Genomic DNA, 15,223 nt, shown 5'->3' with positions numbered 1-15,223 from the left:
CAACTTCAATTATTATATTTATTGTTTTCTTTGGTCCTCTTCCTTCTTGATCCAAATTTCTCCTAGATACATACGTATACCCTTGATGAAAGATTCCCAAGGTTTGTCTATGCTATTTAAGCAAAAATTCCCCTTCTCAATCTTAACTCGTCCATGAGATGAAAAGAAAAGCTACTTAATTCTTGCAATTTGCAAAAAGAAAAAAAAATTACGTGTATTAAAAAAAATAATTATTAAATTAATAATTCATATAGAATATTTTTTAAAATATAAATATATATTAAAATTATATAAAACCAACGTATATAAATATAAATTTAATTTTGACATATACAAATACATCTAATTACGTAATAACACATAAATAAAAAAAATATTTTTTTATATTAATAACATGAATAATTATTTAAAAAATAAATATAATTATATAAAAGTATTAAATATTTTACATTATCAGTGTATTAAAATTAAACTGTATAAAAAATTTAAAATATTTTTTAGCAAAAAAAATTTACTAATAGACAAAGGGGCAATGATAGCCATCTATGTATATGCAAACATCATTAGAGGCTCCATCATAATTTTTGTATTGACTGCTCCAAAGAATGTTGTTATAAACGTGAAACCTAACCATCATCTGATTGGGATACTTTATGGGAGCATAAGATTTCCATGGTGGACCCACATACATACACATACATAGTGGTGTGGACCCACTTCTTGCTTCATACATTTGTGAACTACATAATTCCTCTTCTCGTGATATCAATACTTTATATAAGCCTTGAATGGAAATAACACAAGGCAAGAACATGGCACATAACAAAAGGGAAAAAAGAAAAAAAGAAGAGACTAAATAATGGTGCTCCTATACTCCTATTCTTGAATATGGTCATTGCTATAAACAAAATCTTTGTAACTGTTATGATGTTGAAAAAGCTACACTCTTGATCTTATAGTAATAGAAAAAAATTTTTATACTAATTTTATTTAATTTCATACATCAAATTAATGTATGCATATATTTTATTGTTAAATAAAATGTAGCTACAACAATTTATATATTATTTTTTCTATTTTAGGATAATTCTCCAAAAAATACATGGTAAGAAAAGAATTAAATGAATTTTCGTAATATTTAAAATTATTGTTTAAATATAAATAGACAATTATTTTGAAATATTAATGTTTTTAAACAGATATTATAAATAAAAAATATTAAATGAACAAATTATATTTATAATCAGATTTATTTAATTTTTTTAATACCTTTTCTCTTTTTTCCTTCTACTAGTGTTTATTGTGTTTAAACACTAAACAAACATAATTATTAAAATAATTTGATCATAAAACATCACTATTATTTATAATTATGTATTGATTCAGCATATAAAAAATAAATATGAATAAAGACAATTTTAATTTCCGGAGCAATATTGCTATCATCCCAAAGAATTATTTAAGTCCACCACTTTTTCACTTTTCCCTCTATCTTAACCAATTTTATATAGATAAAGAAAGGAAATATATAATATAATGCCAAGTAAATTTGTTTTCAAAACTGTTAAAAAACGATTTGGTACTTGTAATCCAAGTTACAAGCATAGATTATTACTATTTAATTATATTTTAGATAATAATTATAATTAAGGTAAATTGTATAGGTAGGTAACTAATTAGAAGAGGTGGTGGCGTGGTCCATCAAGTACTATACACACACTGCTTTGTCTTGTTTATCAAGCAACCTCCTAAATAATCAATCTCTCTCTCTCTCTCTCTCTCTCTTGCAATGTGTGAGTGTTTGTGCATAAAACATTCATGGCAAAAGCATCATCATGATCCATTTTCAGCACTCCATCCACCTCAAAACCCATGTGAGTTCCTATCATCCCTTTTTCCCATATCTCTCTTTCTCTCTTTTTATATTCACTCGGTTATTATGTGAATATATATAATTATAATGAGAGTGTAATTAATTTCTCTCTTAATAATATATATGTCGTCGTTATTACTCTAAGCTCCTACCCTTATGACACGTCACGCCTATTAACGTGTAATCACTAATCCTTTTCATTACTGATGATTAGTGATACTAGTTTTCTATTTGCTTTTTTTTCTCTTAAATTATTTGACTATAATTTGTTTGTACGCTTAGGCCATTAACTCTCTATACTTTCTCTTTATTTATTATTGAATAATATTTTTAAAAGATTTTGACCAATTTTATCTATGATAAATAAATTGTGGATGAAAAATATACCATTTAATATGATCTCCACAAGAATTGTTATATTTATAATACATTTTTTCATGTAAAAATTTTTATTTATCTTATTATATTTAATTTTTTTTTGGAATAATCAAAGATAGAACTCTAGATTCTAAAATTATAAAAAATACATAAATAATTATATCTTTAATAGAGTTGTTAATATAGCTATTAATAGTTAAAAAAATACAATATTTAGTATAATTGATTAGTTGCACATAATAAAATTTAAATAATTTTAATTATGTGAAAATAGATAAATTAAAAAAATGATAAAATTTAAAAAAATATTTAATTATTTTATTGGTACTTATAGTTTCACCAAGTTTATAATTAAATGCTTATATATCTTTTTCTTTTAATTAAATTTCTACACTACTTTTAATTTTATAATAATTTTTTTTATCTAAAAATATTAAAATTAACTGAATATTTTTTTATAAATTAAAAATATTCACAATTAAAAATATAATTAAATCTTTAACCACTTATTTTTTTAGGAGAAATATTTCGTTAATTTTAATATTTTTAATATAAAAAAAATTAATCATAAAATTAAAAACAATAAAAGAATTCAATTAAAAAATATAAAAATTTAATTATAAATTTAGTAAAATTATAAAAATCAATAAAAAAATTAAAACATCAAAAAAGAAAGATACGCTAAATAATATATGAAATTGAATAATTAGATGGAGATGTATTATATACGTAAAGAATACAGACAAAAATTCTTGGGTTGGTAATTGGTACACACTTGAAAAGGGGATCGTCAATAGTAACTAGAAGATGAGAGGCATATATGTATATATGTATATATATGTGTACACACATATATATATATATATATATATATATATATATATATATATATATATATATATATATATATATATATATATATGTATATGTATATGTGGCATAGCTTTTTTGCTTTTTGATGTAGTCAAGGGTCTCTCAAAAGAAAGGACTAGCTTAGCTTGAAGAATTGAAGACCTTCAATAACTTTGAGCTTTATTAATTAATTAGCTAAGAAAAAACCAACCAGGTTTTCTCTCTTTTCTCTTTCCGTATTCTTCTTCTTCTTCTTCTTCTTCTTCTTGATCTCAAAATTTAATTAACTAGAAGCAATTAAAGTGTTAAAGCAACTACTACTCTATCTATATGTGTAAGTGTGCTTCCTTCTCCTTTTTCTTTTATTATTATATTCATATTCATCACTTCCTTCTATCTATTCTCTGCTAATTCCCATGCTTAAAGCACAGGTTTATAGCCTCATACTTTTCCTCTTTTTCTTAGTTTCTTCTTTCTTCTCAATATTTTCCCTTTTCTCCGGTTTTTCCTGCATATTCTCCTCTTTCTTTTGCAGATATTTTCTTTTCGAGTTCATGTTTTCAATCATCTTCTTTTGTCCATATTCAAGGTTCTTTGTTTTTTTTTTTTTCAAAAATTTATTTAATTTTAATTTTTCTCTTCCTTTTATTATTGTTTTATCTATTTATGTTCATGTCCAGTTTTTTCAATCGGATAATTATCATTCTCCTCATGCATATCTTGATATAATATATATACTTCATATATATATCAACTTGTTCCAAAAAATAAAAAAAATTCCAGTTTTTTTTTTTTTTTTTTCTTGGTATATATGCCTTTCAAGTCACTGCAATTTATTATATATAATCTATCCGAGTATCTTTTATTTTTATTTAATTTTAATTTTTTTCATATATTGATCTGAATTGTTATAATTCTCAATATTCTTTTTTGCAGCAACAAGATATTATTGAAGAAACAAGGACACATGCTCATTTGTGGTGGAGAACTGTTCCATAGAAAAAGAGATCTTCAAATAATTGAAGAAGCTATATCAACTTCTTCGTCGTCCTCCTCCTTCTTCTTCTCGTGTTTTTGTATCAACAACAATAACAGTACAAATTGTGAGTCGCCGCCATGAATAATAATAAGATAAGCAACTTGAGCTCCGTGAGTAGCTCCGATCTCATAGATGCCAAGCTTGAAGAGCATCAGTTGTGTGGAGGATCCAAGCAGTGCCCCGGTTGCGGCCACAAGTTTGAATCCAAACCGGTATGATTCAAAAATAAAAATATTACATAATTAATTAATATTCTCATTATTGTCATAGCTTCAATGAAAATTAAAAGCCTTATGGAAAGCAATTAATTTCTCTTTTTTTTTTTTTTAAACTCACTTATTATATCATCACTAAATTAAAGTTTTAATTTGGCATTAATGTGTTAAAGTTTTTTATCCACTCTCTCTTTATTGATATCTCTTTAATTTGTTCTCTCCAATCTATCTTTCTTTATTTCTTTCTCTACTCCTTCTTTTGCTTTCTTTATTTTTTTTGTTTTAATTTAAATTTGAATTTTGCTTGAAAATAAACTATTATTATTATTGTTATTACAGGATTGGCTAGGTTTACCAGCAGGAGTGAAGTTTGATCCAACAGATCAAGAACTAATAGAGCATCTTGAAGCCAAAGTGGAGTCAAAGAACATGAAATCACACCCTTTGATAGATGAATTCATTCCCACCATTGAAGGTGAAGATGGGATTTGTTACACCCATCCTGAGAAACTTCCAGGTATGTATATATGTTACATCCATTTATTTATATAATTATTTTAATACTTGAGAACTTTATAACATTTAAACGCCAACATTTCTAAATTATTTTTGTTTAGACTACATCTATAAATAGTAATTATTATTAATCATATATTATTGTATTTACAAAATTAAATATCTCCTTGTATTAACAAAAAAAAAAAAAGGATCAAAATAGAAATTTAAGCAAAAGGGTTTTGTGTTGTTGTTGAAGTTAGTTCAGCTAAGTGAACCTAACTTTGATTTTTTTTTAAATTATTATTATTATGTTATTAGGAGTAACAAGAGATGGATTAAGTAAACACTTCTTCCATAGGCCTTCAAAGGCATACACAACAGGAACAAGAAAGAGGAGAAAGATTCAAAATGAGTGTGACTTGCAAGGTGGAGAAACAAGGTGGCATAAGACCGGTAAAACAAGACCGGTCATGGTTAACGGAAAACAGAAGGGTTGCAAGAAGATTTTGGTACTCTACACTAACTTCGGCAAGAATCGGAAGCCGGAGAAGACGAATTGGGTGATGCATCAATACCATTTGGGGCAGCATGAGGAGGAGAAAGAAGGAGAGCTTGTTGTGTCCAAGATATTCTACCAAACTCAGCCTAGGCAGTGTAATTGGTCGTCCGATCGGAGCGCCACCACCACCATCGCTACGGCCGAAGGGAGTGGAGAGCCATTACAAAATAGTAGAAGGGATAGCGGGAGTGGAAGTTGTTCTTCTAAGGAAATTAACATCGGTCATAGGGATGAGATGTCTGCTGTGGTTGGAGTTACTAATACTCCAATCACGAGCTTCGCTCATCCCTTGGACATTCATCATCACCTCAAATCGGATCATTTTAGCTTCATCCCATTTAGAAAAAGCTTTGATGAGGTATGTTTTAATATTTATTACGAATTAAGATGAAGTTCTTATAAGTAATTGTGTTGAAATTTGATGGATTTTAGCCACCTTTATGAATTAATATCAGTGATGAAGATGTTTCACTTATAATGATAAGCTTTATTGTTGTTGATTGATCCACCAAACATATAATAAGTCACTGGATTTTTTCAACAATTTAAAAATATATAGCATATAAATATATATTTTGCTTGGGTAGAACGCATGAAATTGTGTTGTATGGACATGGCGTGTGATCATAGATGAGTGTCATTCCCAACCACTAATTGTTTTTCTTCACCTACCACTGAAAATTCTCTAACTAATTAATTAACAGAAAATTAGAAGCATATATAGACTCATGCAAAATTCATATAATTAATGAAAAAAAACAAAAAAAAAAGTGATATGTATGTATTTGAGTAGTGACGGTTTAATTAACAGTTGCAAATGATATATCATATGGTTGGGAGGATTTTCATCAGGTTGGAATAGGAGAGGCTTCAACAGCAAGAGAAGTTCAAGCATCAGGGTCATGTGATGAAGTAGTGCATGAACATGTAAATCATCATCATCATCAACAACAACAACAACAACATCATCATCAAATTGCAACATCGGCATTCCATATAAGTAGGCCTTCACATCCAATCTCTACCTTGATATCTCCACCACCACTTCACCACACATCCATCATCTTAGACGATAATTCCTACCAAGTCTCCAGAATAATGCTCCAAAATGAACATTTCCAGGTTAGTAATTAATTTTATGTAGTAATAATCATGTTTTACAAATTTATTATATACATTAAATCATATTAAAAGAAACCAAAGCATGGAGTTAATTAGCAGTATTTCTTTTTCAACAACTATTTCTTTTTCCCTCTCTCTCTCTCTTATTATCTATCTATATAAAATTAGTAAAAAAAAATTCCAACATATTAAAGCTATATTTAATTTATTATAAAAAACACTATGTATATAAAAAAATTTAATTATTTATATATTATTTTACTTATTTTTAACATATATTTTATATTATAATATGTATTTTGTATTAATAATTAATTTAATAACTGATTTTTTATTATCCCTTAGCATGATGCTTTTAAGTTTAAAATAGTCATGGAAAGATTTTTATGCAAATAAAAAGCAATTATATCTTAAAATAAATCTATAATAATAATACTAGTGAAAAAAAAGGAGTAAAAAATCAAGGTGCAAGATGCTAAGTAGAAAGAGAGGAGTTCATAATCTATAATGTATAAAAATATATAATAGTAGTAAATAATAATTAAAAAGGAGAGAAGAAAAAGTTATTTAATTTATGGTATATTTGTGGTGCAATAAATTAAAAAAGAATGAGTTAAGATGTGATGAGAGAGTAGTAGTATAGGAAGCAATTAAGTTGTGCATGGCATTGTGCATGAGTCAAGAGTCATCAAGTATAGTTGAAATTAAAGGGTTTATTTTTTGAGTGCTTGCTAAAACACAAGCATTGAAAACTGTCTTTTTCACTTTTTGTATGTTATTACTAATAATTTATTATTGTGTGTGTGTGTTGAACATTATGATTGAGAAGTGTGTTTTGAAATCTTGATTGTTATATTGACCCTTTGAAAATGGAACTATGATATGGGTACACATGGCATGGCAGCAACAACAACAACAACATCAACACCATCATCATAAAATTGGAGCAAGGTCTGCGTCTGGTTTGGAGGAACTCATCATGGGGTGCACTTCTTCTGATATCAAAGAGGTATATATAAATATGTAACCCTTTTTTGACTCCGAATTCTATGAATTGAACTACTTTGTGTGTCATAATGCCAATGCAATTCTAACAAAAAGAGAAGACAGATAGTGTGTGTGTTTATATATGCTAAAGCTAAACCAATCAAATTTTCTCCCTAACATTTTGTTTTCTAAATATTATAATGAGAATAATGCTAGAGCTTAATTTTTTTCCAATATTAATTAATTTCTTTAAATTATTTTATATATATATATCTTAAATAATAAATTCTTAACTATAAATATTAAATTTTAATATTTCAAAAAATAAAAAATTTTAAAATTAAAAAAAGATTGATTAATATTAACTAATTAAAAATTAATTATATATATTTTTTATTATAATGATTGGAGTTTTTCTAAGATTTTTGGTTAAGAATTCAAGGAATGCAATATTTTACGCTTCTATAATTTTCAATGCAAGCAATTCAATTTCTACAAGTTTTTAAAACCTATTTTTAAAGATTAGTTAACTAATAACTATATTGAGAACGTTTCTTTAAAATAAAGGTTTTGTAAGCTCTTAGGGTCTTTCACTAAGCCTATTATTGTAATTATAAATAAGTTAAATTTGGTTAAAGGTAATAATGAGTTAAAATTCTCCTTTCTTTTTAAAATCCATTCTTTGAACTTAGCTTGCTAATTAGCAAAATATAATACCCTTGACTTTTGACTATGAATTGGAAAAGATGATATTATTCCAGACAAAATCCATTTTCTTGTCTTGTGGTTGATAAAAAAGAGAACATGATATTAAATTATTATTTTATTTTTATTATTATTATACATAAAACTAAACCCTAACCCTAATCTTTTGATTTTTGTATGTAGGAGTCATCCATCACAAACCCACAAGAAGCTGAATGGTTGAAATACTCTTCCTATTGGCCAGACCCTGACAACCCGGATCATCATGGGTAGAACAAAGAGTCAATCAATTTTTAAAAAAAAAAAAAGAAAAAAGGGAGAAGAAAGAGAGAATAAACAAAACCACAGAGACACCATCATTGTCATCATCATTAATGCTTGAAGCCTCCCTTAAGTTTCCTTTCAACAAGAAAAGGACAAGGAAATCATCATCCAAATAGTTTTCTTTTTTTTCCTTTTTTTTTAAATTATATTTTTTTTCTCTTTTTCTTTCTTTTCCAATGAGGCCTGTTTATAATTATAACAGTGTTTTACACTGGACAAGCTGGAAAGAAAAGGAGAGAAAAAAAAAAAAAACAGAAAGAACAAAGAGGAAAAGGAAAGAAAATCAAAGAAGAGAAAAGAAAAGAAACACCAAGAAAAGCTGCTCTTAGTTCTGACAAGAACATATAGAGAGGAACAAAGAACCAAAGATGCATAAAAATCATCACTATTTTGATTACAATATATATATATATATATATCCCCTACCTAGTATTCATATTATTATTTTATTATTTCTATAAATGTTTGTACAATTTATTTTTCACTTTTCTCTCTTTTCTTATTTTTAATTTATAATAGAAATATATAGCAATGAGTTTGTGCAAACTGCAAACCACCTTGTTACTTGTGCTTTGGTCGTTACTCACTTTGTTATTATTAATTATATATAGCAAAGCATAAATTATTCTTATACTAGTTCCTTTTATGTTTCTATATATTTGTGTATAGAGGAATGAAAATGGGCAAAAGAGTATGTCATAGAGCTTTACCTTCTCTACTTCTTTTTCACATTTTTTGAAAGGTTTAGAAAGGAATCAAGTAGCTTTCACTTTATCTTTTAGAAATTTTATTATTGATTAGGAGCTTTACATGGTACCTCAAGCGGTGCAAGAATTTTCAGATTAAGTGTGGTGTCAGTTTCAAATTATAGTTGTTTGTCGCAAAACGAAAATATTTGACAATAAAAAAATATTAATAAAAAACTTTTAAAATTTTTTATTTTTATTTAATGTATTATATAATAAATAAATATTAAATAAAATAATTTTAAACTGATTAAACTAATTATTGTTTATCTTTCTAATATTACTGATCAAAAAATTTGTACATGATATCATAATATCACATGCCTTTCAAAACGTGGAATGTGACATATATATATACACCACAAATGCTTTAGAAAATATATACTATTAATGATTAATATTTCGTGAGTAAAGATTCAGGTAATTGAATTTTCAAATTTGACACATGACTCAATGTAGTCTTTCAAATTTCAATTAATCTAAAATAGTTCTTTAAATTTAACTTTGTTTTTCAATTTTTTCTCTTCAATTTTCAAGACCTGATTCAGTATCTCAAAAAGGAGAAGTGGGTAGTTAAATTTAAGGAACAATTTTAGGCCAATTAAATTTTGAGGGAGACCAAAAATGAACATGTATATATACAAGTTTATTTTGCATTTGGTACCTTGATTTTCTTTGGAATATGCACAACATGTAACAAGCAATGCGTTTAATTTACTATGATTTAAATTAAAGTAGTTAGAATTTGATCTAATTTAGTTGATTTTATGCTGAATTTTTTATCTTTATCATTTATATTATTTAATCAATTATTATTGTAATTCCTTTATTTATACAATAAAATTTTTTATTTGATTCATATTTACGTTTAATATACTTTTCATTCAAAACATCTTCATAATGTATAAAGTTTCCCATAGTTTAATTCATTCCTTACTCATTAAGAAGTTGCTTAGAAAGCAATTAATTATAACTTACTTTGCACATCCCATTTCACTAATCTCCATGCATGTCTACTACACCATGTTATGCTTTCTCATGCATATATTAATAATCTTCACTAATAACTAAGAACATTCTTAGCTTGGAGCCTTTTATACTAGTGTTGATGAGGTTTTTTTCTTAATAGAAAGAAAATTTACTTTAAGAGATGAAGTTCAATAAGATCTTTTAGTTTCCATGGGTCCCTTAGCTTAATTATCATAAAATATACCAACAATTTAATTATTTTCTCTTTTGTACATAACATGAAAATGAGTAAATGAATAAAGATGACTATAACTCAGGTGCAGTCAATTTCACGTGAAGTTCATATTTGAGAGCCGTTAAATAATTTGACTGATTTGACTAAATTTTCATCTAACAACTCTCAGCTATCAACTTCACGTGAAGTCGACTACACCTTAGTTTTTACCTATATATTCTCTTTAAGCTCCACTTTACTAAATACATTTATCAATAAATTTATATGATAGAGGAGGAGGGAACCGAAGTTCAAAACCCTTGATGAACAAAATCTTTAGTTTGATTTTGAATAAACAAAACAATGCAAGTTAGATTTTATTGGTGAAGTTTCTATCTTTTCTTCTTTCTCATGTTCTTCTTAATAAGAAAGAGATAAGAGAGTGATATTACTAAGAGACATAGGCTTCTTTATTGCTTTATTCTGTCTTAGATTCGAGCTTTTTTTTTTCCCTCAATATGTATTATTATTATTTATAGAGTAATAAAGATAGATGTAGTTATCCCATTGAGAGAGAAAGAAAGAGAAAGAGAGAGTGTATGTGTAACGTGCATGTGTTAATTCTATATATACTTGTATGTTCTTTTTCTTTCATGGGACATGCATGCAATAATAAAGCTAAAATATATAAATGAAGTTGAAGAGAGAGAAAGAGAGGGCAATTTCATTGTAGTTTCTGAAGAGGGGAAGGGAATAAAGAGGGAATTGAATGAACATGGAATAATAACAAGACAAGAATAAACTTTTTATGTGCTTTTGTTTCTGTGCTACTCCTTTTTAAATCACCACGTACCATTCCCTCCATCTACTACTCCAATCTTCCCTAACTATTGCTACAACATTAACCATTAATTAACATAATAAATCTCCTTTAAATTATAATTTGATTTTTTAATACTTTATTAAAATTAGTTTTAGTAGCAAACTTTAAGTGACAATAACGGCTATTATTTTCTTAAGTTTTTTTTGTTTTCTATGGTATCCTCGATCCGACAGGATAAGGATTAATCCGTTGTGGTACTGAGCTCTATTTAAGGGTTTGTCGCTGACTAATTGGTTGCTGCATACATAAGGCAGAATTCAAATTATAACGATAAAATTATAGAATTTTTACAATTATAAAAGATGTCTTTATCAATATTTTAGTAACAAAACACGATTAATATTTAATTGTTAGTATAATATGTTAGCAGTTATTTTTGTCGTTGAAAATAATACATCGCCACTAAAATTAATTTTTTTTATGGTAATTCTTTTCCTGCATTAAAAATAGCACAAAAAATCAACTATTTTGATTTAAATAATACATTTTGATATAATATTTGTATGTTACTTTTACATCACTACCAATAGTGTATAAGAATTAAACTCGTCTATATTTAACTAATAAGCGCATTGTAATATAAAATTATATATATGTATAACGGCTTTGGATCTGGTACAAACACAATCAAGTGCTGTGAGAATCTTACTATTTCTCAGATTGATATAAAGGTTTGAACAAATTAGGTTTTGTGTGGTATGTCATGATTTAAATAAACAAGGGATAGAAAGAATGAGATGGTGGTGGGTTGGTGGCATATGAGATTAGAAAGAGGAAGGTGTCTCTTTCCACATGCAATTTTAAATTTAAAGGAGCAACCCCCTAAAAAGGTGATATTCAGTTCTTTCACTTTTATGGAAGATTTTGGTGTGCTTTTAAAGGGGGATCAAAGAAGGATAGATATATCATATATGGAGTACTATAGCAGAATTAGGGTTTCTTGGTATGCCAAAGATTTGGTGGTAGTGCTAGTGCAAGAAGGAATATAAGTATATAACATGGTATTGGTTTTTTTTTTTTTGTCCGCCGTATCTTCAATCTGACAAGTTAAGGATTAATTTGTCGTAGATCTAAACTTCATTTAAGGGTTTATCGCTGACCAATGAATTACTGTATATACAAGGCAAAAACCCCCCAACACTTATTTAAGCGGACGAGTAAACTGACCCCTCGACCAACTCAAGTTGGTTCTCAACATGGTAATGCTACCCAACTTTCTTTTATCCTTCAACAAACAATAAGGGCCCATCAGTTTTTTGGGCTGCTTAGTCCATTCTGAAGACCCTACCATCCACTTCATGCTTTCAATTTAACACCTAGATATTTTTCCCTCCAAAAACTATTATTTATCACATATGTCTTGCATTTTTGTTTATATAGTAAACAATTTTAGTAAAAATCAACTCAAAAATCAGCTACTGACATGAAGAGCATGTTATGAGTTTCATAGGATCAATACCTGAAAAAAAATTCTACATGAAGGCCAATATTGGTATATTAAGCTTTGAGCTCTGAACCAAAAAAAAAAAAAAAAAAAAATTGAGCTCTCCCATTATAATAACGTAATTGTTCTCTTAAAATGGTGTAACTTATTACATTGGTTTTTTTATTGAAAGCAGTCAATCAAAAAAGATCTATAGCGGGTTCTGATAAGTAGAAGATCGAGTGAAGTGTCGTAAAGTTATTGGGATAGCAGCTCTTAAAAAAGAGTGCTATATTATAAGTTTCGTAAGACCAATACTTAAAAAAGAGTCTAGAGAGAGCAACGCCTATAACCAAAAACCAAATATAAGATCCTGAACTATTTTACCATAACAATTATCTTTTGTGGCCATAATTTTTTTAAAGCTTTGTAGCTCAAAGCAGAACACTTTAGTAAGTAATATATAAGTATATTTGCAAATATTCAAAGAAGCTGAAAAACATATTTTAACTTGTAAGATAACAGATATCAAATCTACTTAAAATTTTCAATACCAAAATAAAAAAGGTTGCTCTCTCAGCATATGCTGCAAAGTGTTTTTTTTTTTTTTTAAACAATATCAGATCCATTTCTATAGTTTTTAATTGCCATTATTAGATGCCAATTGCATCATCCTCTAGCTATGTAAATTCTCCATTTTCACGATTTGATTGAGTAGAGAATAAGTTTGGTTTGCTTAACTATATATTAATTGTCAATAATGGAAACAGAGGTTCTCATTTAACTGAAAACCAAATAAAGCCGAATGCAGTATAAAAATGGTAAAAAGATGCATGAGTATTCTCATAATTTGCTATAATGTAAAACTTTGTCGGAACTTATATGGGAAATATTAATTATACAATTCAAAAGCAAGTAACAACCAACAATTTGGTGTTACTTGTTTGAGAAATTCTCTATATACAAGCATTTTTTTATACAAGTCTTTACAAGTTATTATATTAACGCGCTTGAACGTTATTGCACGTTCTTCTTCCTCTTCCTCTTCTTCTTTTTTTTCTTTCGTTTCTTACTTTCTCTTTCTCCTTCTTCAACCGTTACTGCACAATTTCACTGCATCGTTCTTCTTCTTGCTGCACATTCTTCTTCCTCTTCCTCCTCTTTCTTCTTCTTTTCTTTCGTTTTTTGCCTTCTCTTTCTCCTTCTTCATTTACGTGCTTTTCTCTTTGTTTTCTTTTTTCGTTTTCTTCATTTTATTTTTTGATATCAAGCTCTGAAATCATTTTTGAAGAAGAAGAAGCAGCAGAATATGAGGAGGAGAAAGAGAAAGAGTTCTGAATTATGCATAAAGTGTCCTTTGGGTGTATTTTCTATAATCGTTTGGGTGTATTTTCTGTAATCGTTTGGGTGTATTTCTGAAGTTTCATTATTTTCAAAACGATTTCAAAGCTTGATTTCAGAAACCATGAAAATCGAAAAAAAAAGAAGTAAGAATACCAGTAATAAACGAGTAAAACAACTAATGAAAAGGCAAAGAGAATAACGAAGAAATATCGTTTGGGTGTATTTTCTATAATCGTTTGGGTGTATTTTCTATAATCGTTTGGGTGTATTTCTGAAGTTCTATTATTTTCAAAACGATTTCAAAGTTTGATTTCAGAAACCATGAAAATCGAAAAAAAAGAAGCAAGAATACCAGTAATAAATGCAAGTAAAACAACTAATGAAAAGGCAAAGAGAATAACGAAGAAATATCGTTTGGGTGTATTTCTGAAGTTTCATTATCTTCAAAACGATTTCAAAGCTTGATTTCAGAAACCATGAAAATCGAAAAAAAACGAAGCAAGAATACCAGTAATAAATGCAAATAAAACAACTAATGAAAAGGCAAAGAGAATAACGAAGAAATACATGGAGGAGGAGGAAGAAGAAGAAGAAGGAGAAGGAGAAGAAGAGGAAGAGGAAGAGGAAGAGGAAGAGGAAGATAAGTTGTTCATAATCCACGGTGAGTGAAGAAGAAGAAGAAGAAGAAGAAGAGGAAGAGGAAGAGGAAAAGGAAGATGAAGATGAGTTGTTCATAATTCACGGTGAATGAAGAAGAAGAAGAAGAAGAAGAGGAGGAAGAGGAAGAGGAAGAGGAAGAGGAAGAGGAGTCGTTCATAATTCACGGTGAGTGTAGCGCTTTGGAAATTAAATAACGCATTAAAAGACTCTAATGTGTAGCAACTTGTAAAATTTGTAAGTCAAAAAGACTTGTATGTGTAGCAAGCCTCTACTTGTTTTAGGGTTGTATAATCAAGTATTTCTCGACGTATATACACATATACAAATCTATCTCTTAAACTATTATATATTGATCGCAAATGTTATAACTAACTTGCAATACTATACAAGATATATAGCCTATTTTTCTAATAATTTTTATAATAAATTATC

At 27.7% G+C, this 15,223-nt stretch overlaps 1 protein-coding gene across 3 annotated transcripts; it reads left to right on the top strand.

Annotated features, from left to right (window-relative positions):
* Positions 1–3,208: 3,208 nt before the first annotated feature.
* On the top strand, positions 3,209–9,129 carry LOC130982341 (NAC domain-containing protein 75). Of its 3 annotated transcripts, none has more exons than XM_057906315.1 (7): positions 3,209–3,317; positions 4,040–4,354; positions 4,697–4,874; positions 5,174–5,772; positions 6,267–6,536; positions 7,441–7,545; positions 8,412–9,129. In XM_057906315.1, the coding sequence occupies exons 2-7, from the start codon at positions 4,220–4,222 to the stop codon at positions 8,499–8,501; spliced, it is 1,377 nt and encodes a 458-aa protein (XP_057762298.1). In that variant the 5' UTR covers positions 3,209–3,317; positions 4,040–4,219; the 3' UTR covers positions 8,502–9,129. The 3 variants fall into 3 exon arrangements, with proteins under 3 accessions (XP_057762298.1, XP_057762297.1, XP_057762296.1); XM_057906314.1 differs by having other exon boundaries at positions 3,211–3,437; XM_057906313.1 differs by lacking the exon at positions 3,209–3,317 and adding an exon at positions 3,632–3,692.
* The last annotated feature ends 6,094 nt before the right edge of the window (positions 9,130–15,223 follow it).

Source organism: Arachis stenosperma, chromosome 5, assembly GCF_014773155.1.
Source record: "Arachis stenosperma cultivar V10309 chromosome 5, arast.V10309.gnm1.PFL2, whole genome shotgun sequence".
Classification (NCBI taxonomy): Eukaryota; Viridiplantae; Streptophyta; class Magnoliopsida; order Fabales; family Fabaceae; genus Arachis; species Arachis stenosperma.
This window is presented reverse-complemented; position numbering and strand designations above follow the sequence as displayed.

What these genes read in the sequence shown, in the direction of transcription:
- LOC130982341 (XM_057906315.1), top strand. Translation starts at nt 4,220, where the DNA reads ATGAATAATAATAAGATAAGCAACTTGAGCTCCGTGAGTAGCTCCGAT. An exon ending in ACAAGTTTGAATCCAAACCG is followed by an intron (nt 4,355 to 4,696) that starts GTATGATTCAAA and finishes TTGTTATTACAG; the next exon opens with GATTGGCTAGGTTTACCAGC. An exon ending in TTAGAAAAAGCTTTGATGAG is followed by an intron (nt 5,773 to 6,266) that starts GTATGTTTTAAT and finishes GATTTTCATCAG; the next exon opens with GTTGGAATAGGAGAGGCTTC.